The 22,275-nt window shown below is 58.7% G+C and overlaps 1 protein-coding gene across 13 annotated transcripts in view; it reads right to left on the bottom strand.

Annotated features, from left to right (window-relative positions):
• Positions 1 to 22,275, bottom strand: part of ARHGEF11 (Rho guanine nucleotide exchange factor 11) — a 25,878-nt gene extending 3,603 nt beyond the window's left edge. Inside the window, exons 1-34 of one of the 13 annotated variants that reach the window (XM_069795520.1) lie at positions 22,041 to 22,275; positions 15,103 to 15,135; positions 13,806 to 13,897; positions 13,169 to 13,267; positions 11,777 to 11,826; positions 11,621 to 11,678; positions 10,869 to 11,047; positions 10,665 to 10,736; positions 10,318 to 10,437; positions 10,021 to 10,075; positions 9,865 to 9,941; positions 9,264 to 9,401; positions 9,010 to 9,084; positions 8,602 to 8,703; positions 8,066 to 8,164; positions 7,426 to 7,468; positions 6,850 to 6,946; positions 6,628 to 6,750; positions 6,280 to 6,303; positions 5,690 to 5,834; positions 5,316 to 5,436; positions 4,762 to 4,791; positions 4,216 to 4,345; positions 3,897 to 4,076; positions 3,403 to 3,450; positions 2,715 to 2,902; positions 2,462 to 2,608; positions 1,921 to 2,000; positions 1,595 to 1,720; positions 1,383 to 1,500; positions 838 to 1,016; positions 673 to 748; positions 263 to 430; positions 10 to 97 (exon numbers count right to left, since the gene is read on the bottom strand). In XM_069795520.1, the coding sequence (XP_069651621.1) occupies positions 10 to 97; positions 263 to 430; positions 673 to 748; positions 838 to 1,016; positions 1,383 to 1,500; positions 1,595 to 1,720; positions 1,921 to 2,000; positions 2,462 to 2,608; positions 2,715 to 2,902; positions 3,403 to 3,450; positions 3,897 to 4,076; positions 4,216 to 4,345; positions 4,762 to 4,791; positions 5,316 to 5,436; positions 5,690 to 5,834; positions 6,280 to 6,303; positions 6,628 to 6,750; positions 6,850 to 6,946; positions 7,426 to 7,468; positions 8,066 to 8,164; positions 8,602 to 8,703; positions 9,010 to 9,084; positions 9,264 to 9,401; positions 9,865 to 9,941; positions 10,021 to 10,075; positions 10,318 to 10,437; positions 10,665 to 10,736; positions 10,869 to 11,047; positions 11,621 to 11,678; positions 11,777 to 11,826; positions 13,169 to 13,267; positions 13,806 to 13,897; positions 15,103 to 15,135; positions 22,041 to 22,072 (3,392 nt within the window). In that variant the 5' untranslated portion in view covers positions 22,073 to 22,275. Of the gene's footprint in view, positions 1 to 9; positions 98 to 262; positions 431 to 672; positions 749 to 837; positions 1,017 to 1,382; positions 1,501 to 1,594; positions 1,721 to 1,920; positions 2,001 to 2,461; positions 2,609 to 2,714; positions 2,903 to 3,402; positions 3,451 to 3,896; positions 4,077 to 4,215; positions 4,346 to 4,761; positions 4,792 to 5,315; positions 5,437 to 5,689; positions 5,835 to 6,279; positions 6,304 to 6,627; positions 6,751 to 6,849; positions 6,947 to 7,425; positions 7,469 to 8,065; positions 8,165 to 8,601; positions 8,704 to 9,009; positions 9,085 to 9,263; positions 9,402 to 9,864; positions 9,942 to 10,020; positions 10,076 to 10,317; positions 10,438 to 10,664; positions 10,737 to 10,868; positions 11,048 to 11,620; positions 11,679 to 11,776; positions 11,827 to 13,168; positions 13,268 to 13,805; positions 13,898 to 15,102; positions 15,136 to 22,040 lie in introns of those variants that run through there. The other 12 variants (XM_069795521.1, XM_069795522.1, XM_069795523.1 and 9 more) reach the window with 12 other exon arrangements.

Raw genomic sequence — 22,275 nt, 5'->3', positions numbered from 1 at the left:
AAGCCTTACGTGTTTTTCTCGGAGGACGTCAGTGCCACCAGTTCATAGATCTGGGGTCCCAGCTCTGACGTGCAGATGATGAAGAGGGCTCGTTTATCTGTGTGGGGTGACGAAGAGTGATGAGGAAGGTCAGGGTATGGCGAGGGCTTTAACCCGACCCACTGGCACTGCAGTCACCAGCATGGCTGCAGTGGGACATGGCTGGAAGACAGGCGGTCCTCGCTGCCAGCTCCCATGGCTTCTCCTTGGCCTTTCTCCCTACCTGTGGCAACAGAGCGGATGAGCACTGAGTTGAGCTTGAGGACGGGACTGAAGGTCTGCTTGTTGTCCGAAGAGCCCAGTGCCGTCTTGCTGTGGCACTTGAGCACCAGTTTCTCATCCTGCTTCTGCAGCAGCACCAAGAGGTCCTCGAGGAGCAGCACGTGCAGGTCTGGGGTGGGAGAGGAGACAGAGCACGAAGGGTCAGCCAGGGATGTGCTCACAAGCCAGGTGGAACCTCCCTCCTTGCAGCCAGGAGGGACGATGGCCCAGTGGATGCAGTAAAGGGGGACTAAGGGGGTCCCTGTAATGGTGCTGGGGCTGGGGTAAAATGCCCATGTCCTGGGGGATGCTGAGGATCCAGGGAGAGGTCTCCCAGTGCTCCCAGTACCAGGTGGTGGGGAAGGTCCGTACCCACAGTCTTGTCCTTGCTGATGCGCCAGGTGAGCGGTCCTTCGTGGATCATGCGCCGGGAGGTGAGGTCCAGGCTCTGTGGGAAGCCGAGGGTGGTGATGAGTGTGGGCCGGGGCCGGGTAGACCCCTGCCAGTCGCCCACCGCTGCCCGGGAGCTGAGGCTACCTTGAACTCGGCTGCCAGTGGGTTGCTGGTCCTCTCCAGTGAGGTGGCATCCAGGCGTTTCTGGTAGCCTTCCAGCCGGTGCCGGTTCTCCGCTTGCTTCACCGCCTCGTTCACATACTTGAGGATGTCCCGGCACTGGTCCCGGGCTCGGCACAGCTTGTCATGCTCTGAGGTACCCGCTGGGATGGCAGAGAGGTGAGAGCGGGTCAGTGGGCAGCAGCAACCAGAGAAGATGGGGCTGTCCTCATCTCACTGTGACAGGCTCCCAGCCACATCCTGGGCACAAAATGCCACTGGCTCAGAGCTCCCTGCTGATGAGAAGGAGATTTTCCCACCCCCAGGACCCCCCTGGCCCGGCTCTTTCTGCTGGAAAGGCAGCATGTCCTCCCCACTGCCCTGGGATTTTGCTCTGGATGGCAACAAGAGAGGCACGAGCCCCATGGTAGAAAGCAATCGCCTCCCGTCAGCTGAAGGATGTGCTGGAGATGGGAGCACGCAGCCAAGCGACCCTGGGGACAAGCCCCCGGTGCCCCCCCAGCCCCTACCCTCGGTGTGCTTGATGATGTTCTCCAACAGCAGCGGGTACTTGGTCAAGCGCTGCATTTCAGAGATGATCAAGTCCTTCAGCTGCAGGCGCCGACACTGCGGATTGCTTTCTGCTTCCTAGGGCGGAGGGAAGAGGGCGAAAGCCCCGAGGTGGGATTGGGGGAAGCCAGGGGAGCACCAGGGCAAGGAACTGCCCAGGAGAGGGACAAACCTGCATGAAGATCTGGAAACGGGTCTCCTTGCGCTGCTTGGTTTTGATCAGCTCTAAGGCGATGGATTGGTAAGAGCAGAAGTCAGCAGCGACCTGCTGGATTTCCTCTTTGGCCAGGCCATCGAACTGGGGGGGCGTGCAGAGGAGAACCGGGCTCAGGCACCCCCCACGCTTGGCCCTGAGCCCCGAGTCTCCCTGACCTCATCTGCTCTGAGCACAGTCATGGCCACAGGGCAGCATGACAGTGACCTCCACCTCCCCTTAAAGATGTCAACCCCTCCATGCTGGAGGGAAAGATGTCGTCTACCACAGCCGTCCCCCCTTACCCGAGACAGCATGAGATCCCCAATTTCTTTGATGATTGGTCCTTCTTCCCGGAGCTTCTTCATGGATTCGGAGAGAGAATCTGAATGAGGATGTGAGAGACAGGACTCATGTGAACGGGGGAGCTGTGGCCACCCACCACTCGTCTGTGCAAGCACTCGCTGAGCTGCCTGCCCCAGAGGGTCCCTGCCAGCTCTCCAGCATGGGTGCAGGCAGGAAGGGCTTCGATTGCTGCCATCACAGATGCAGTGTGTCAAGGAGTGTGACACCAAAAGCGGGCTACACCAAGGGCTGGTACAGACCAGGTGTCCCAGACACAGGCACTGGCAGAGCCTGGAAAAAACAGGCTCTGGATCACTCCCAGGAGACGGAACGGAGAGGCTGGAGTGGTGAGATGGTATGATGCTGTCAGCAGGACCGGTCTGAATGGTGGGTGACCACACAGGAGCCCTGGGCAGCCGTAGGCCACGTGGGCCACCCTCTGCTCCCACTGCTGGGGGTTATTTCCAGGGGAGAGCAGGATCCGAGCAGGAAGAGGCTTACTGTGGATTTCTATCAGGTCAGGGAGGTTGGGGAAGAGGAGCGCCAGCTCTTCCCGGGACAGCAGGCTCTCCTTCTTCATCCGCTGGTAAAAGAGGAGGTCGAGGACTCGGAGGATGCGGAGGTGAGACCCTTCGGTGGCAAAGAGCTCTGTGCAAAAGGCACAGGGGTGGAGAAATGCCCAGGGGAGCCCTGCAGTGCTGGGGCGCGCTGCTGGGGGTTCCCTTGCATCCCTGGCATGTCCTGTGTTCCTTACCATTGATCACCTCCTGTCGGTCAATCTCCTTCTGCGGCAGATTGGCCACCAGCTCCCGGCTGACCATGTGCTGCCAGTTCTGGGAGTCCAGCTCAGGCTCCAGGTCAGAGAGCTGGCCCTGCTCGTCCTCCAGGAGATGAGGCAGGAAGGTGTCCACGCCAAAACCCAGGTTGGGCGACTCGATGCTCCTGGGAGGGTGAAAGGTGGCAGTGGGAGTACTCTGCAGCCACCCGCATCAAGCCAGCCCACCCCGCAGCACTCCCAGTACAGCCAATATCTACCTGGGCCCTATTTCGGCTTGAACCCGGGGCCTTCAGCACAAGAAGTACAAGCCTCTGACTCTTGAGCTAAAAGACTAGGTCCCCCAGCAGACATCTATATAGGTCCTTTAAGCTCCTGCGTGAGACACAAGGGAACAGAGGTGCCCCCTCGCCCCAGGAGGATGGAGAACTTACAGGGGACTCCCTCCCAGGGCAGCCCTGGGCATCACCTCCCCTTGTGCTCTGTCAAGGCTCGCCTACGGGGAGGGAAAAGCTAGGAAGGCATAGATGGAGCCCCTCTGACCCCCAAAGCCGAGGCTCAGCCCTGGCACAGCCCTACAGCGACCCTCCTGCTCTGAAGGAAAACTGGCTCCAGGGACCCCAGCCGGCTTGGTAAAGATGGCAGAGACCGAGGCTGGGCCACTCACCTGCGTCCCATCTTCGGCGTGTATGGGGGGGTGGGATTTTCCAGCGACCTGGGGAGGGATGGGAGAGTCACCCTCATGTCTCAATGTCCCGACATCTTGGCCCCTCTCCTCCCATTGCTGCACCCCGAGGGGCAGCACCCAGCAGTATTTCCATAAGCCCCTCCAGATGTGGGTCCAGTGCTACTGGCTGCAAAAGGGATTTGGGGCACAAATGGGAATTAAAGCTCAATTCTTTCTGTTCTCCCCTGGCAAACATTGGCCAGGAGGCTCTGCAGACAGCTGGGTGCTATGGGGCCGGGACCACACCACTGTGCATGGCTGGGGCTTGGCCTTGACCCACAGGCTCAGCAAAAGCCTTCACTTCGCAAGAGACAACGTCTCAGCCCAAGGGGTTCAGCTTTCAGACCCCTGGCTGTCCCAGCTCCCTTTTGAAGCCAAACATGCCCAGGGGAACCCAGGTCCTCCCCAGCCAGGGCTTGGATGGCGTCTCCCACCTTGTGGACAAGCTGGAAGCGGAAGATGATGCCGACTGGTGAAGTCTTGTGGCCTCGGCTGCAGCATCCATGTCCACATCACTACGGGATCGAGGCACGTTTTCTGCTTTCCGGGATTTCTTCATCTCCTCTCGGCCTTTCAAGCTCTCTGAGCGGCCCAGTTTGACCTCAGCACGGGAACTGCAGCAGGGAGACAAAGCCGAGAACAGGCTGAGCCTGGTGGGACAAGCAGGGATGTCCCTGCGCACGCGAATCTGCCAAAAAATGCCATGGAACCCCCAAGAGCAGGGGCTGCCCCCCATGCATCCCCCTGCCCTACCCATCTGACTCCAGCAGGTCCTCAGGGAAGCTGCCAGTGGAGAGACGCTGGGTGCCGGACTCCTGGCTCTCGTAATGCTGGTTGTTTTCAAAGTGCTGAATGATGTTCCTCACATTGCCGGGTTTGACTGCTGGGGCAAAAGCAAGGAAGCAACTCCAGTGAGACCAAGCTGTGCACAGCTGGGCAGGAGATGCCAGTGCTGCTGCCCACCCTTGTGGCACTGTGGCTTCGGCCGCCTGCCCCGCAGAGCCCCATTGAGCTCGGGCTGCGGAGGCGAAGGCACCAGCAGCACCGTGACCGCTCACCGAGGGGTCTTCCCCGAGGCTGGCTGCCAGCTTCCTCAGGGAGATGTAGTGAGCGGGCACCCAGGATGCCCAAATGCTGTGTGGGAATGGCTGGCCACTGCGGGCAGCCTTCCTCCCGGACCTCACGGCACCCATCCAAGCCCACCCCAACACCCAGAGTAACAATGCTGGGGTAGCTTGGGGGGACAAAATGAAACTAAGCACATGAGGTGAATGGCAAACAAAAGAAGAGGCCTTTTACCTTCAACAGGGGACAAAGGGACATGAAATGCTGAAAGGAAAAACAAAAATGAGAGGTCAAATCAATCCTGCATTTCAGCAACGAAGGAGGCAAAGGGGGAATGTGTGAGCTAACAACATGAGAACTTAAAGCAAAAGGAGAGGAAGAGGAACACAGGCACACACGTGTACACACACACACACATACGTGTACACACTTGCTCTCCACCACCCCAGCCCCTCCAGGAGCTGTGGCACTTTTACTACACAGTGAGCAGCCTGTAAGCCTGCAGGATGGGGTACATAAGATAAATTTGGGGGGAGAACTCAGCTCTACCCCCTTCCCACTCCCCTCAAAGCTGTGTGGGAGCACAGATGGTTGAGACAACAGGTTTCCAATAAGTGGCTGGAGGAGAGCAGACGGTGGCTGATGCAAAGTGCCTGCTACTGGGTGAATGGGAGTCCCATGGGGGCCAAAGGCCACCCAACAGCCCCAGGCATGCAGACAGCTGCAGATCTCCTCCGGGCAGCAGGGAGGCTGGTGGGTACAGCACCCCAGAAGGTCCTGATACTCACTGCTCTGAGAGGAGATTTTGGGCTTCCCAATATACTTGAGGATAGGGTTGCGTTTCTTGTCTTCCATGGCATCCTTGTCCTTCTTTGTGCTGCTGCTCTGTTGGGACACCCAAGAGGAGCTCTGATAAAAACACATGTCACCACGCAGGCCCTGAGGGTGTCCCCAACCTTCACTGTGCTGGCTGAATGCTGTGGCACAAGCCATTGGGGAAGGGATGGGACCAGGATTTGGCTCTGCCCTGGCGCTAAGCAGCTTTGCAAGGCATGGCGGGAGTCAAGGATCTCTGGAGAACCCTTCCACAGGTCCCCTCAAAAGATCCAGCAGCAAGAGCCTGGCCCTGGGGCAGAGGAGCGGCTGTCAGCAAGCCACCCACCTTCTTGGTCTTGGGGAAGAAGGGCAACCACTTGTCCCTGTCCGGGAGTGACTGGGCCTTCTCACTGGTGCCGGCCACCCGGGGCTCCCGGCTGCGGATGCCTGTGTGGTTCATATACGTGCTGAGGGCAAAGGCCATGGGGGAGCTGGAAGAGAGGAGAGTGTGAGGTTGGAGATCCGACACCAGGACAGGGCACCGCAGGCCAGGGGAGACAATGGGGGAAGCTGGGATATCCTGTGGGACTCTGTGGGGAGAGGGTCCATCCCTCCCCAGGCAGGAGAGGATGCCTGGGTGGGGATGCAAGCAAGTGAGAAGGGAGGAAAGGCAAGAAGCAGTTGAAGAGGGAGAGCTGGCGCGGCAGGGCCTGGCAGGGGGCTGCAGCCGGTGCACCAGGACCCTCAGGTAAGTGTTCACCCTTCCCCAGGGCCAGGCCGAGAGCCCACGGGGATATGCCTGGTATGGGGACAGGGTGCCGGAGGCCAGCATGGGAAGGGGATGCTCCTGCAACTCCTCTCCTTTTGCCTTCTCAGCTAACAACTGTAAGGCAGTCACATCTGGACGTGCTCCCTCTGTGCCCTGGGGCCGCTCACCTCCTGTCCTCTTCATATTTTGACCTAGAGAGAGAGATGGGGAGGGATAAAAGAGCTTGTTCGGAACAGGCTCCTTACTCAGCCCTCAAGCAGGGGGCTCACAGCACTGAGCCCTTCATCCCACCGTGCCCTCTGCCCCTCACCGTGCCCCCTGCCCCACACCGTGCCCAGCACCTGCTCCAAACTCTCCTTCCCACCTCCAACAGCAAACGTGTGGATGAAGCAGCATCAAGGAGCAGAGCTAAGCCCCTGTTTGATCCCCTTCCCCATGTCCTCGCCCCAAATCCGGGTGGAGAGGCGTTCCCTCACATGCAGGGCAGGGAGCCTCCGTGGCAGCCTGGCACTCACAGTATGTCACCCAGCTGGGCCAGCTGCTTCTCGGCCACTTGCCGCTCCTTCTGGGGGTCCCCATCCAGATCCAAGAGGTCGTTCTCCCCATACAGACTCCCCAGGCCCATGGTACGCTTTGTTCTGTGGAGAACAAGGGTCAGGGCCACGAGCCTGGGCACCGGCCACCTGCATGGGCAGAAGCCCGCTGAGCTCTGCAGGGCAGCCCAGCAGCTCTGTTACCTGTAGTCCTGGATCTGCTCCTGTATCTCGGGCATTACCATCTCCTGAGCTTCAAAGAGGGCAGCTCGGACATCATCCCCATTCCGCAGGCGAGTCTCTGGGGATGGGAGAGGAGAGTCAGTGTCACCAACCATGCTCAGCATGCAAGGAAGGGCACAGGGGATTTTCTTGCAGCCTCAGGGCCTTGGGCAGAGTGGGGCAGGCAGAGAGACTGCAGAGCCTCTCTGTTGGCCTCCCCCTGCAAGAGCACAGCCCCCTTGCTAGCTGGTTTCCAGGCTGGGACAACCTGTCTCCCATCGTGTACACCCAGGCTGAGACACCTGCCCATAACAAGATGCCCAGGACCACTGGAACCAAGCTGGGGAAGTGCTCAGGAGCCCCCATCCCAGACTTTGGCATGTCGTCTCTAAGAGGGCAACAGGCAGAGTCCTGCAGAAGTCCTTTGGAATCCTGCTTCGGCATCCTAACGAACAGCCCTTGTTCAGGGCAAAGGTGCCAGCAATGCCAGCTGTGCAGACCGCGGGTGCTGCGGCAGGCCCTGGGCCATGACACACGACCTGGGAGCCCCTCACTCACCGATCTCAGCCAGGAGCTGCTCAGACACTTTCACTCGGAGCGGCTGGGGAGGGAAGGCAGAACAGAAGAGTGGCTCAGCACTGGTTCACTTTCCCAGTGCAGCGAGCAGGGCTGGAAGGAGCTGGGGATATGGTGCACATGCCAGAGCCACACTCAAGCCAGCATGGAGAGGGTGCCCTGCGCTCCTGCACCATCGCCCCGTGGCAATTTCTGCAGCCAGAGAGGTGAGAGCTGGGGATCTCACACACCAAGCACACAGCACTCATCCCAGCACCCAACACACAACCTCCTCTGGAGCAGTGCAGTGGGACCCTGCTCCCTCTGAGGGGGCACTGGGCCCCAGGAGCACTAACGGGAGTGTCTGGAGCCCTGTCCTCACTGCCAGGACCCTCCTCTCCTGCCTGTGCCGAGCTTCCACGCACCGGGGCAGCTGCAGTTGTGCAACATTTGGGTACGGGCCTTACGCAACTGCTCACACCAATGCAGAGGAACCAGCAGCAACAAAGCAATGTCAGTGGCAAAAACACCCTTAAAAAGGCATCCCCATGCAAGGGACATGATGCCTAATGCTGGCTTTCCAACTGATCCCCTGCAGGGACAAGGAGTCCTGTACAGGCTCACAGTCAAGTCCTGCCCTTACCGCGTTCCTGTCCAAGAAGATGTTCCAGATGTCCTTCCCCAAGCCCCGGGAATCCTTGGCGGTCGTCTGCTGGCAAACGTCTGTGCATAAGTAGAAAAGCTGCAAAGAAGGGAGAGCAGAGGTGGGCAGCGAAGGAGGAGGAAGGTTTAGAAGCAGGGAGGTGAAAGGCTCCGTAAAGCAGGCGCCTGTATGGCCATGAAACAGGAAACGATCACTGGGGTCTGGGGAGGGCAGCACCCCACCATGCCACGCCTGGGAGGAAGGGGAGGAAGTGTAACCCTATGCTGTGTTTCCCTCTCACGTGCACACACAGCTGTGGGAACCACTGGCTGCCAGCTGCCGGCAGCAGGCAGCCGGAGCGCAGGCAGCTGCCTTAGCCTCAGGCAGCCTCCGGCAGAGCTCTGCGGATGGGATCAGCAAACCAGCACCACCCTGCGCTCAGCTGGAGGAGGGGACGATGCCAAATATGCCACCCTGTCTGCATCCCCTGCCGCCCCACTTGGTGTCTGTGTCGGCGACACCGGTGCGTCTCTTACCAGGGGGCTGGGATCTGCCTGGGAGAAGATGTAGCGCAAGAAGACCCCCAGATGCGCTGGCCGGGATTTCAGCTTGCCCAGGTCCTGGAAGAGGGAGTCACACTGCATAGAGAAGGGACCAGAGGAGAAAAAGCCAGTTAGAAAGGAAAGGAATTAACTCCTCCAGATCAGGCCCATCCCACAGCTTAGCACCGGGGTGAATCTCCAGCTTCCACACCCCTTTCCTCATCCCAGCTGGGCATTTGTCTCCCCCAGACCAGCCCATCCCTGGATGTCCCCTGGGAGGATTTCTAAATGCCAACAGGTGCCAGGACATGGGGGCCCCACAAAGGGACCCACGTGGGAGAGGGACAGCCCTGTGCCCTAAGGAGAGGGGACAAAAGTCAAGAATACTTTGGACAGCATTACCTCGTTATTGAAATATCCTGGGTCATAATCCTCCTCCGGCCCGATGATGAGCGGTTGTCCTGTCCGGTCCAACCCCTGCCAGGAAGAAGGGACAGACTTAGGAGCCAGGCACCCAGCTTTGGGGGCACACCTTTGCCCTCACCAGCACCCACCCCACCAGCTCCCGAGGGAGGCTTGGACCATGTCTGATTGGGTCGAGCACCCATCAGACACCCTGGCCGTGCAGCAGGACCCCCCACCCGACCCCAACCCACCTGCTCAGCAGAAGGGGTGAAGGGAGTGTCGGAGCCCTGCCGACGGTGGTGCTGGAAGAGGCGGGCAGTGATGACCGGGGAGGTTCGTGGGCTGTCCAGGCCGTGGTCAGAGAGGACAGAGTTGCGGTTCAGGGAGATCTGCTCAGGATGGCAGCGTAGGCGTCAGGGGAGGGGGGGACGGCCAGGTTCCACACTGGGGGCTGACGCCACCACTCACCCACCCGGCAGAGGCACTCGGGGCCGTCTCAAGAGCAGTTTCCAGGTCAGAGACCATAAAGGAAGATGGGCCCAGGGAACTTGAAAACTACAAAACCCCTCCAGGGCCATCAGAAAAACTTCAAGATAAAGACCACAAGCTAGAAACTTTGGGGTACCCTTCATTTTGGGGGCAGTCACACCAGGCTAAGCATTTCAAGCCTAAGAAATTCAGAGCTGAGACTGCATTACAAGAAATTCAGTTTGTTCAGATGACAAACAAATAATTGTGATTGCAAAGGCAGGTCGTTGACCCCTAAGGATGCACAGACCCATTCATCACTGCTCCCAGGGCCCAGCATAAGTTGGGATGGGCTCCCCATGGCCGCAGTAACCCCACTCTCACCTCATTCACAGAGGGGAACCGCTCTGTCCCGGACTCCAACCCGCTGTCACCATCCTGTGAGTCCAGGGAGAGGCGTCCTGGGAGCAGAGGAGAGACTGACCCGCGTGTTCAGGAGGTGGGGACGTGGGGACGGTCCAAGCCACCAGTAAAACTCACCTTCCATCACCCTGAGACCGGCCAAGCCAGAGTCACCGCACAGCCTCCCTGAATCCTGCAACACGAGAAGCTGTGTTGGAGCAGTGGGATGTTCCCTGGCATGTGGGGACACCTGGGCGCAGGGGCAGGGATGGGCCACCTGCAGCAGCTCCCACAGCAGGTTTTGGAAACCAGGGATGTCTCTGCTGCTGTGCCCACTGCCTTGGGAGGGTCCCCCCAGGCTCCAGCCATGCTTGGAAGGAGCTGGGAGGATGGCAGGACCCCTGAACGGGGGGTAACCCCACTAATTTCACGTACCATGAAGCCCCCAGTCTCCTGGAGGATTTTGAGCTGCAGCTGGCTGACCCGCCGGCGCGCTCCCTCGATCTGCTCCTCCACTGCCGTGGCAGGGTTTCGGCTGTACGCCTCGTAGAAACGCTGAGCGGAGAGACAAGAGGGGACGCTCACACAGGCCCCAACCCCGTAAGCCCTGTCCTGCTGCCCATGAGGTGATGGGGCTGAGCAGGTTCAGTGGGATGATGGGCTGAAGCATGTACAGGTCGCTGTGTGCTGCAAGGGCTGGGAGGCCAGGACAGCACCGGGGCAGCACTGAGGGCTGCTCCGCTGTGGCTCCACAGAAGAAAAGAGCCGTGCCACCGCCATACCTGTAACTCTGCCTCCTCCTGTCGCAGCATGTTCCGGAGAATCTGTGTTGCATGCTTCTGGACTTCAGGGTCCTGCAATTTTGGATGGATGCAAAGAGGTGAGATGAGCTTTGCCTCCCTCCTGCCCACTGCGCCAGGCAGTGGGGGGGGACAGAGCAGAGTGGCAGCGTGGATGGTGGGGGGGAGCACCATGCAGTTTGCTACCTGCAGGGGTTTGGGGTCGGTGATGCGCTGCGGCAGAGGGAGCGGCGATGGGGGTGGTGGTGGGGGACAGGCAGGGGTGATGCGGGGAGCCCCCACCGTGCTCACGTCTTGCTGAGAACTGGAGAGCCCAACTGAGGGAGGGGGAGAGCCCAGCAGGGTCAGAGCGACGTAGGCACCAGCTGGAAAAATTTGGGAGTGGGAAAGGGAGAGTGAGAAAGAGTCCCGTTATTCACTCTTTTGACCTAAAACAGCCAACGGGACTCATGGCATCAGGGTGGGCATGTCCCTGTAAGCAGCGAGGCCACCTCTGCTACCAGGGTGCTACCCTGGCCCACCCTACAAAAACTCATTGGAAGGACGGAGACAGGTTTTCCCATCTTTTCCCAAGAATCCAGACCCGCCCTTGGGTGGGATCCTGTGGCCTCCTGGGCTGGGGAGGAATGAGGCGCCCCTCTTGGTGCTGCAAGGCTTGTGACTGAAGCTGTAAACACTGATTTGTCATTTTAGAACCCTGTTATGGGGCAGACTGTCATGCTGTGGGGGCAAGAGGTGGGGGCTGGCTGCCACCAATCTCCCCAATAGCCCAATGGAAATGTGCTCCTGCACACCCATGCTGCTTCCTCCCGTTTCGCCCACAGCAGCACAGGCATGATGGTGCAGGGCAGTCAGGCAGAGCAGCCGGCCAGTGGGGACCGGGGATGCCAGTCACTTGGGGTGAGAAGGAGCTGCCGCAGCTCCTTGGCCATACTCACACTTGATTAACTTCACCACTTCAAGGTGAGAGCTGTTGGTCACCATTGTGCCGTTCACCTGGGAGAGGAGAGAGGGGGTCAGACAGGCTGGCGGGGGGAGTGGGGCACGTGGCCCCATGTGGAGAAGTAGCAGGGGCGACAGACGAGGATGCTCACCTTGACTATCCGATCTCCCTCCTGCACCCCAGCTCTCATAGCTGCCCCCCCTGTGACACAGGGAGGAGAGACAGGCATCAGGATGGAGGGAGGGGCAGCAGACGGAGCCAGGGGCTCCACTCCCGCCAGTCCTAGATCATCCTGGCACATTCTGTGCCATTCGTCCTGCCAGGGTGGGGACATGGGGACCACCAGGCACATATTTCCCGTGGGACAAGGCTGGTGACCAAGCCTCAGGTGCTTTACTCAAAACACCCAGCACACATTCAGCTCACAGCTCATCCAGACAAGCCCTCCTCTGCTCACCTAGCCAGACCCCAGCCTTTTCCATCCATCTCAGGATGGAAGGAGAGGGCCCCAACCTGTTAACCCACCATCTGGGTTGGCTCTGACACATCTAGAGAGCTACCATGTGCCTGGATCCAAAGGCAGGAGCGAGGCCCAGGAAGAGCAGCACTGCTCTACCTCCTCTCCCCCTGCCTGCTCTTTAACAAAGCTGCTGAGGTTGGAATACATGAAAAATTCGCTTTTCTTAAAGCCGAAACCAAGAGGAAAATGTTTGCATTAGGTTCAGCTCCAAGCCAAGGGCCTGAGACATGGCAGCAAGCTCCGAGAGTGGAAAGTAAGCCGGATTGTTCGGATTCTTTCGGCTTTAACAGTCTCGTTATTGGCAAACAAAGCGAGTGGGGAGAGGGGGACAGGACTCCAGGCTGTCCTGCACCTGGGGACCTCGGCTCTGTCCCCCCAGCCAGCCCCAGGGTGTAGGGGCCAATGCAGGGGGCTCCTCATGCAGCTCCAGTTGCAGGAGAAAAGCACTCCAGCGCTAACCTGCTCTTGAAACTCGCAGCATTTTCCCTTTCCTATATTCTCGGTTTTCCTGGCTTTTGGGCTAGAGGCGGGGGGAATGGGGAGGAGGTGGGAACATCCGCTGTAAAATAAGCAGCTCATTGTCTTATTTAAATTGCTGCTCCAAGCCCAGCCACCCCGCAAAGTCATTATACAGCAAAACCGGCAGCGTCTCCTGCAGCACAGTGCCAAGAGCAGTGAGCTGCTGAATCTGTGTTTACCCAGGGCTACAAAAGGGAATTCCCCACACACCCACCGTCAGCAGCTCCCTGGGTTGTACAAGGAGTGGGGAGAGCACAGCGGTTTTGGGGAGCTTCCCCAAAACACTTCTCCCAAAAACGCCTGCCTTCCCACCAGTGATGGTGTCCTGCCCATCCTGGCCAATGCCGTAGCGAGACCCCAAGCTGGCAAAGCTTAGGAAGGAAACCCCCTTTCTCCCATGTTTGCTCACAGGGGATGTGGCTTTGAGTGGGTGAGGGGAGCCCTGAGGGATCTCCTGCCCCCCCTGCCCTCGCCCTGCCTGCTGCCAGTGCTGGCCCCTCTCACCTGGTCGCACCGACTGCACCAGCACGACACGGTCCCCACTGACAGTGAAGCCAAAGCCATGCTGGTCCTTCTGGATGATGACGCAGCGCTGGACCAGACCTGGAGAGGGAGAGGAGGGAGAACCAGCAAGGCTCTGAGCCTGGGGGGCAGGCTTGGCTTGTGGGAGTCCCTGCCACTCTGTTTCAGGGACTGTGGCTTGTGTCAGCTCTCCCGAGCCAGAGCTGGGTGCAGAGCCCCTGGAGTCAGCCACCCTGCTGCCAGACTCCAAAAGCATGGCTAATTCATCCTCACTCTACAAACCCCTTGTGCCACGTCCCCACTTGGACCCCTTCTCCTGAAAACAGAGTGCCCCCGCATGGGCAGGGTGGGAAGAGCCCTTGTCTGCAGGCAGAACATCATCCCTGGCCCCGCTGGGCTGCTTCACCAGCAGCCGAGGAAGGGTCCTGCCTTCCCCAGGCACATGCAGCCTTGGCTGGGTGACTTTGGGTGCTGCAGAGGGGCACAGAAGGCCTGTCCCCAAGGGTGCTGCAAGGACTGAGGCAGGTGGCAATGTGCCACCAAGCTCCCTGCATGGACAGGGCACTAAATACAGTCCTCAAGCACCAAGGGAAGCAGAGGAGGGGGCAGGAAAACCTACCTGTAGTTTCGGAGGAGTCTGAGGGCTGGCGGTGGTGCCCGGGAGACCTCCGCTCTGAAGACGAATCACCCAGGGAAGACAGGCTGCTTAACCTGCAGAGGAGGAGAGGTCAGGGAGGGGGAAGGCTGGACCAAGCCATCCTCTGGCCATGGCTGGGACTAGGGACGACTAGACAGAGCCATCCTCCAGCCACGGCTCCTTCTCGGGCTCAGGAAAAACAAATGCATGGAGCAGGAAGGTGGTGGCAACCAGCATGGGCGAGTGCTGCCCGTCCCTCCAGTTGCTTGTCCCAGCCGCCTTGGGAAAAGGCTCCTTTCCCTTCACCACAACAGGGCTCCAGAAAGAGCCCCAGAAGAGACACCCCTTGGGGCCAGGACCCCGAGGACTCTCGCATTTGCAGGCAGAGAGGAGTGGCAGGGGCTGCCCAGGGTGAGTGGGGCTCAGGGAGAGCAGCAAAGGTGGCAGGTGAGGGCAGAGATGCATCATGCAGTGCAGACAGGATGGAGCTCAGTGGCAGGTCTTTACCAGGCTGCAATGGGGCTGCTGGAAGGAGAGACATGAAGCAGTGAAGGATGGGTGACAGAAAGACAGACAGACAACAGACAGTTAGTTTACGGTCCTGCCCTCTCACTGAGCCTTGCTATCTTCCTGCAGCAAGGCTTTGGATGCTGGATGGGTGTGTGGGCTGGGGCTTTCTGTGCATCAAAGGTGTACAGCACATCCCCTTGCTGCTGTGCTGGAAGGACTGTGATAGGAAGGAGGGGCTCACCTGCAGAGCTCTTTTTAGCCCTGGCGTTTATTCTCCAGCTAACAGGGGTCTGGAGAAGTCAAGGCTGGGCAGTCATTCCTGCAAACACTGCTTGAACAAGATGGTGCCAGCAGGCTCAGTGCGTGGGCAGGAGACCCACGAGCTGCTGCTGGAGGGAACAGCATGCCAGAGCAGCCCCCAGCCTTTACCCCTCCTCAGGGGCCTAACTGCCTCCAAACCCAACTCCATCCATAAAATGAGGGCCCTGGAGCACTGCCTCCCCTTCCCTGTGCCCCTCCATGATCCCACACCATCCTGGGGATGAAAGCCCGGCTCTGCTGTCCTGTCTCTCCTCATCCCAACCAAAACAGCCACAGCTCTCCCCTGTCGGGGCAGGGCTAGAGGGGTTGGAAAGCAACGGGAAGAGCGAGAAAATGAAGGTGCTCCTGGTGGGAAGAGCAGCCGCTCTCTGCCTTACACCCTGACGGCTGCGATGAAGTGAGGGTGCAGGATGAGAGCACAAGCAGCCCCATCCCTGACCCCACTTACCTGGGCAGGTGCCTCTTGCTGCCCGGTCGGCTGCTGGGGAGGACAGAAACAGGGGTGGTGGCAGTGGCACAAGGGACACCCCGAGGACAGCGGTGAGGGGAGTGGGGGAGAGAGGAGACAAACAGATCAAGAGGCAGAGGTGTGACAGACAGCACAGCGACAGCACGCTTACACCCCTCGGGAAGGGTGGACGGACCCAAAAATACCTCCCTGCACCCGGCATGGCCTCTCAGCGCCCGCCAGGCTTGGGGCAGGATTCGCCTTCGCCAGTGAAAATCCTCCTCCTGGTTTTGCACCTTCCTCTGGCTGATGGGGAGGGGGAGGCATCGACCCCCAGCATCGTCCCTTGGGCAGGGGGGCTGCCTGGAGGAAGCACAGAGCAGGTGTCTCCTGGGCAAGCATCTCCCCTGGCAAGCCCTCAACTGCCTAAAATAATGTCAGCAGTGAACCCAGCCCAGTTTCACTGCAGGACCACGAAGCTCGGCAAGACTCTCAGCCCTTTGTGGGGGCCAAGCAAAAGGGTCGTCCCCCCCAAACCACCCCATGGGGATGCAAAGTCAGAGCCCTCAGCAGTGTAAACCCAACAGTCCCGCTGACGTAGCCGGTTCCCGAGGCGCAATAGCTCCCTGGCTCCTTCCCCGGTCCAGCAAGACGATATTAGGAAAGACCTCATTTAAGGTTGCCTGGGCAATCTTAATCCAAACCCAACCTGCACAACTGTTATGCCACAGCGTCTAATTTACTCGATTACAACCCTCGCTTGCTGAAGTGGGGGAATAAACCAGGACCTCAGTGTGAAGGAGCCCAGGCATGGTCACAGCCCAGGATGGGGGCTGCGGAAGAGGGGACACACAGCCAAAGTATCCCCAACAGCTTCCCTGGGAGCTGGGGGCAGGGGTGGGACCGGTCCTCCCTGTTTGAGAGGCAATCCAGGATGGGGACCAGCACCATTGTTGGTTGAAGGGTAGGTGCAGGATTAACCCCACGGGATTACCTGGCAGCCAGGCAGAGGGCACTCGGGGCAGGTCAGACCTGCTGCTTATCCAGGCCAAGGAAGGATCCGTTCCTCTTTCTGCATCACCCCGGATGCCAAGACTTAAGGTGCTGCTGCACAGTGGGACAGTCATGAAGCCTCTTCATTAGGAGAAGCTCCCTGGTGCCCTGCGGTGCCAGGACTACATGCAGCTGAGCCCACAGCTCAGCCAGGAGTCACCAGTCTGACACCAGCACCACACGGGAAGATGCTAACCCCATGCCCGTGGCAGGAGCCCATTTCCATCCCGCTTGAAGGAGCCAGGCCAACGCTGGCTTATTGCCGTCTAAAAGAGTAGTTTAATTCGGCTTTGCATAAGCTCCTTCCTAATTGACTTACAGAGAGCCAAAACACGCCATTTTAAACCAAACACTGCCAGCTCAACAGAGACCTGACCCCGGCGCCTGTTTCCAACCAAGGAAGTAGCTTTCGGTGCCCTGAAAGTCCAGCCCTCCAGTTTTCCTAAAAACTATAACTCCAGAGCCCTTGTACGATGCCCAAATCCTGCAACTGCCCTTGACTCACCCAGTCCCAGCACTGATGCCAGTCTCTGAACCAGCACCTGCAGTCACATCCTATCTGCTGCCCTCAGAGATTTTGGCTCTGAGTTTATTTTCCCTGATTTTGGCTACTTTCAGCTAAATCACGGCTATCTGCTTTTCATGAACACAGGATGGGGGCAAGATGCTCTGCCTAGCCTGCCTGCAATGGTGGCAGGATGGGAGAGGGCAGCATGGTGGGAAGTGAGGGCAGGGCATGGCGGGCATCCCGGTGAGAGGGACCCAGCCAGGTGGAGGTGGGCACAGCCAAGGAAAAAAAGGAAAACCAAGGAGGAAAATAAAATCATCATGCACGCTAAAGAGCAAAGCACAGACCGGCGCTGCCATCTCAGGAGCCCACACAGAGCAAACGCCACAATTAAAAGATTGAGAGAGGAACAGGATCAAATCCTCAGACAGGGTCAGTCTCCAGCCAGAGCTTTGCAAAATGCTCTCTCTGAGACTGGGAGCTTAATTTTTTTTCTCTCCCAGGTCTCCAAACGGCTGCTCCCTGCGATCCCAGCTCCGGGGAAGAGAAAACGTTTTGCAAACAGCCGGAGCCCGCACTGGCATGCCTGGAAACCCACTGCTTTTTGAAGTGAGAGGGAGGCAGGCAGGGCCAGCATCAGCCCATCAGCAGGAAAAGTTGGAAAAAAAAAAAAAAAATGGAAAAAAAGAAAAAAAAAACAAACGACCCACAACTTGAAAAGGGAAATCAGTGTCTTGGTGGGATGCCTCTTGCAATTGAGTCACTGCTTCCACCGCAGCCTGACACTACAGTCTGCACTGCCGGTATCACCAGGATTACCCGACATCTCCTGTGCCAAACCCTGCTGCCGGCTGCTATCCCGGGCCACAGCCCTGCAGACGGTTTCACATACTGGTATTCTGGGGACAGGAAGGAAGGAAGGAATTTCAGCTAAAAAAAAAAAAAAGAAATATAAAAATGATTCAGCTTCCTCCCCTTCCCCCTCCCTGTGGCACGGCAGAGGGAAAACACGTTGGCCCGGCTGTGTCCAGCCCCGACGCTCCTCTCGCTGGAGTGACTCCAGCCTTGCCTTGCAGCGGAAAGCTGGCCGTGCCGAGGATGCGCATCTCCCGGGAACATCCCTCTGCATCCCCTCGGGAGCGGGGTGTGTGTCCCCTGGGAATGCTTGCTGCTTCTCCGGGCTGCAGCGGACGGAGGGGTTGAGGCTCAAAGTTGCCCACTGCTCCTGCTCTGCAGCTGACCCATCAACTGCTGCACGGTGACACATCAGGGAAGCTTGCAATTATGCTTCTGCATCTAAGTTCACATGGTGAGGCAGATTTAAACCTTGCTAGGGTATTGCGAGCAAATGAAAGAAAGAGCAGGGGGAAAAAGTCCTTTCTCAACATTTTTGGCCGCCTGCAGATGCAGCTTGCGATGACATCCCCCGTCCCTGAGGAGATCTGGTTTTCTTCTCATCTTTTCCCACACGAGAGCGCATAACAGGTTTCCGACTCCCAACCAGCAAAGCACGTCAGAGCCCGCTTCAAGCGCGGGATGAGAGCAGCCCTCCAGGGACTTTTGGCCAGTGTTGGATCAAGAGCCCGGTGCATCCATCCCTGCCGTGCCAACCCCGGTGTGTTTGCAGGCTGCGACCCAGCTCCTTCCTCCTGGCAGCAGAGCCAGGACTGCCAGCGTACTGCCAACTCCAGGGGTTCGGCAGGGCTGGGGCAGCATCACTGGCAACGCGGCGGCCAGCCGAGATCCGGCGCATCCCCGTGGCACGCAGGCTATGTGCGACTGCCAAGCCACCCTGCAGTTGCTGCCCGTCTGCCTGCAAATCCACGAGGTTGGAGTCATCCCGGATCCATCTGGGGTTTATGCAGCAAAGCTTTTCCCTTCTCTCTCTCTCTCTCTCTCTCTGCTTATTTTTTTTTTTCCAGGGGAGAAAAGCAAAGCAAAGCCTCAGCCCTCAGGAGGCAGCTGGTAGCAAATTTCATTTTGCAAATCAGATGCAAAGTTCCATGTACGCGCCACAGCAAACTGAATTTAAATCCCCGGATTCCTCCAGCAACTTTGTTGCAGCAGACAGGGGATTCTGCAAAAGCTTTGTTTAAATTAAGACTATTAATTAAATGGGGGAAAAAAAATTAACACAACGAGCACAGCAGCCCTGGTTGTTTAATGGCGTGGCAGACTCCATTCCCCACATTTCTAATTGTCTGTGTGCTGCAAATTTTTGCAATGCCAATTCCCCATGGGGAGGAACGGAGGCTGAGCGCGGGGACAGCTGTGATTTTGGGCAGTCAGTCGGTTACGCAAAATTTGTTGGGTTTTGCAGTCGTGACGCCTGCCTGGCTTGCTGGGCCTGGGTCCTCCTGCACTGCTCTCTCCTGAAACAGCCCTGGCAGCCTCTACAAGGGGACAGACAGGGAAGGGAGACCCTAAACAACCCAAGCTCCACTCCCAGAGGCAACTGTGGGAGCTCCCAAGCAGGATTAGACCCAAAAAGGGACGGAGACTGGAGTGCTCTGCCCAGCAGAGACCAGCAAGAGCTTGGGAAGAGCGCAGAGGGGCTGCTGGCAACAAGGCAGAAGACGAGGAAGGGGTGAGCAAGTATTTATGTCTTAATTAGATAATGTTTGCAAACCATTTTGTGCGCGCACTCTGCTACATAAATGTTAAGTATCATGACCGCTACTGGCAAAGTTTGGCCAGATCAGCAGCAATCCTGCACACCAAAAGCCCTTTCCTCTCACAAAATTTTGTTTTAAAAAGTGTGTGCCATCCTTCTCCCCGCCTGCAAGAAAACCATGGCATGGGAGCATGGAGGGAGTCCGATGGAGAAAGCAGAGCTGGGATCCAAATTCTCCACCAAGGAAGATGCGGTTCACACGAAGCGCGGGGCCCAGCTTTTTCAGGAATGCTGCCAGAGTGTGCAGCAAGATGGGCAAGAACCGTGAGCAACCCCAAATCACCCTCCCTGTGCCGGGCACTGTAATCATTAATGGTGCCATTCATCTCCTGGAAAACAGACTGGCAGATCTGGTTTGTCCAGCACTGATGGCGCTTTTGGGGTGTGAGATCTGTAGCAGCGAGCGAGATATGGAATAACCTACCCTGAAGGGATGTTTTCTCCCCGACCTTTCTCCTAAATAAAAGCCATGCACCCTGCAAAGGGGAAAATTGCGCCTCTTTCCACCAGTGCAGCTCGGGAACGGCCACTCTTGAAATGCTTTCCTTCAGCCTCCCTGTGGGCTCCTTCTATGATTAAAACCATGGCAATACAAGAGGTTAGAGAGCGGTGACTAAACCCACAGACAAGCCAGTCCCCACAGCCGGACGGCACTTGCCGGTGATGCACAGCTCCTTTGGCATCTCCTAAGACTGGAGGAGGAAGATCTGTACTGGTTTGCCTCTCCTGGAAGCCTGCCTACTTGCCATGGGGGCTCCCTGGACATCAATGGGCTGTGGGAACCAGCGGGTAGAAGCCCTATGCCCACCCCAAAGCCAAAGTTTGCTTGGTGGTGGCAGGAGGGCAGGGGCTGCTGGGGTGTTTTGGGGGGGAAAGTCCTCACATTAACCCATTTGCAAGTCATTTATGTTGCTGAAGAGCTGTGCTGCCCAGCAGCGAGTGACTCCCGGCTCAGTCAGGGCACTTCAGGCGCCTGACCTTAAAGAGCAGAGGAGACCGCGGCTATTTAAAGAGCAGAGAGAAGTCTTAAGCCCGGTAATGACGCCCCACAGCTCCCCAAGGCGGGGAAGTCAGGCAGCGAGGCTCACGCGGTGTGTCCCCGCTCTGACACGCTGCCAGTACCTGATCCTGCCGCTTCCCCACCCGGGATGGGAGCAAAATTCAGCAGCTCCTTAATTTCTGCTCTGGAGGGGCTGGCTGTGAACAAGCAGAGCCTCCTCACTGGCCTTGTGGCTGGGTTCTCTGGTTAATTAAGAGTTACAGAGAGGGAAAGTGCGGTGGGGTGGTTTTGTGCTCAACCCCAGCCCCTGCCTCGCACACACGCTCTTTCCCCCAAAACAGGAGAAAGCCATGCAAAGGGCTCGTTGGCAAAGGATGTGGAAATATGCCGCCCGTCCTGCCAACAAACGCACCAAACCACCTTTCGGCGCAGCAGCATGTGCCGATGCGCCGGGAGCCCATGTTGAGCATCTTCAACGCCGTCAGCCAGGGATGTCTTCAGCGGATGCGGCATCGCAGCCACCCTCAACACCCTGAACCGGCTTCTTTTGGGCACGAGGAACGAAAAGAAAACCTTGGTTTTGGCAGAAAGCCATGCCAACGGCACAAATGGGCAAGATCCATGTGGAATAGATGTTCTCACATCCCCACGGCTGGACCAGGGGGTCCCGGACCAGGAGCCCAGCCGTGCCGGGGACATGGGGAAGCCCCTCACCCTAAGGCAGGGCAATCACAATCCGCCTCCATCCCTCAAGTCACCTCAAAAGCAAATGGAGCTTTTCTGGGGCTTACTCCCCTGGCTCGCATCCTTCTGCCATGCCGGTCTGCTTGGACCCCGAGCACGGATGCCAAGAGGGATCCGAGCTGGCTGCTGAGGAACGAGGTGCCCGTTTCCAGCTCCCAAACGTCCGTGGACCTCCATCTTCCCACGCACAGAGCAGGGAAGATGCAGGCAGTGCTGCCAACCTGGGACCACAATGTCCAGAGGCTGGGGGGGGACACAACGAGCGGGACCCTCACTGGCCGCTTGCCCCCCATTCCTGGGGCAGAAGGCGAACACATCCTACTGGGGTTTAATTAGCTTAATTGCTTGCAAGGAACTGAGCCCTGGCGAGGATAAGACACCCCATCCACCCCAGGGGTGCACCCCCGCACCCCCAAAAACCCACCTGAATAAATTCAGGTTAAAACTGAGGCTATCTGGGGCAAAATGCTCCCGCTGTGCCTAGGGAAAGGTATTTAATGGCGCAAGAGTCAACCCGGGTGTTCCCCCATTTCTAATTTTGGCCATATTTTCCCACCGGTCAGATGTGGGTTGGTTTTGGGGTGGTTTTTTTTTTTTTGGAGGGGGGATGGGATGGGACCATAAGCCTGGTCCAAGCATCATGGTGGGACCGGGACCATCCCGGGGCAACGGAGGGACAGGACCGGGGTGGGGGGGGGTGTCAGGGAGGACTGAGACCCACCCCCCCGCTCTCCCCCGGAGCCGGAGGGGCCGCAGCCTACCCTGCCCATGCTCCCCAAAACACAGAGTTTCACCCCAAAACGCCGCTTTTTCAGAGGGGACCCTCCAACCGCAGGGAAGGGAGAAGGGGGGGGGTCTCCCCGCCGCCCCGGGCCCCGCTCCCCCGGTTGACAGCCGCCCAGAGGCCCCCGTGAGCTGCGTCCCCCCCGTCCTCCCCGTTCCCCGGCCCCCCCACCTACCTGTCGAGGGCCTGCGGAGGCCGCACGCTCATGGTGCCTCGTCCGCGGCCCCTCGGCGGTCAGGGCGCGGGGAGCCGCCGCCCCGCTCCGGCCGCCACCATCCCCGGCGGCCTCGGCGGCCTCGGCGGGGCCCGACTCCCCCCACCACCACTACCACCGCCCCCGGCTCCGGCGCTGATCCCGGCCCGGCTCGGATCAGCTCGGCGGCGGCGCGGCCGCCACCCCCCCCCGACCC

This window comes from Haliaeetus albicilla, chromosome 10, assembly GCF_947461875.1.
Source record: "Haliaeetus albicilla chromosome 10, bHalAlb1.1, whole genome shotgun sequence".
In the NCBI taxonomy this organism is placed as follows: domain Eukaryota; kingdom Metazoa; phylum Chordata; class Aves; order Accipitriformes; family Accipitridae; genus Haliaeetus; species Haliaeetus albicilla.
Note: the sequence above shows the minus strand (reverse complement) of the source record. Positions and strands in the feature narration are given on the sequence as shown.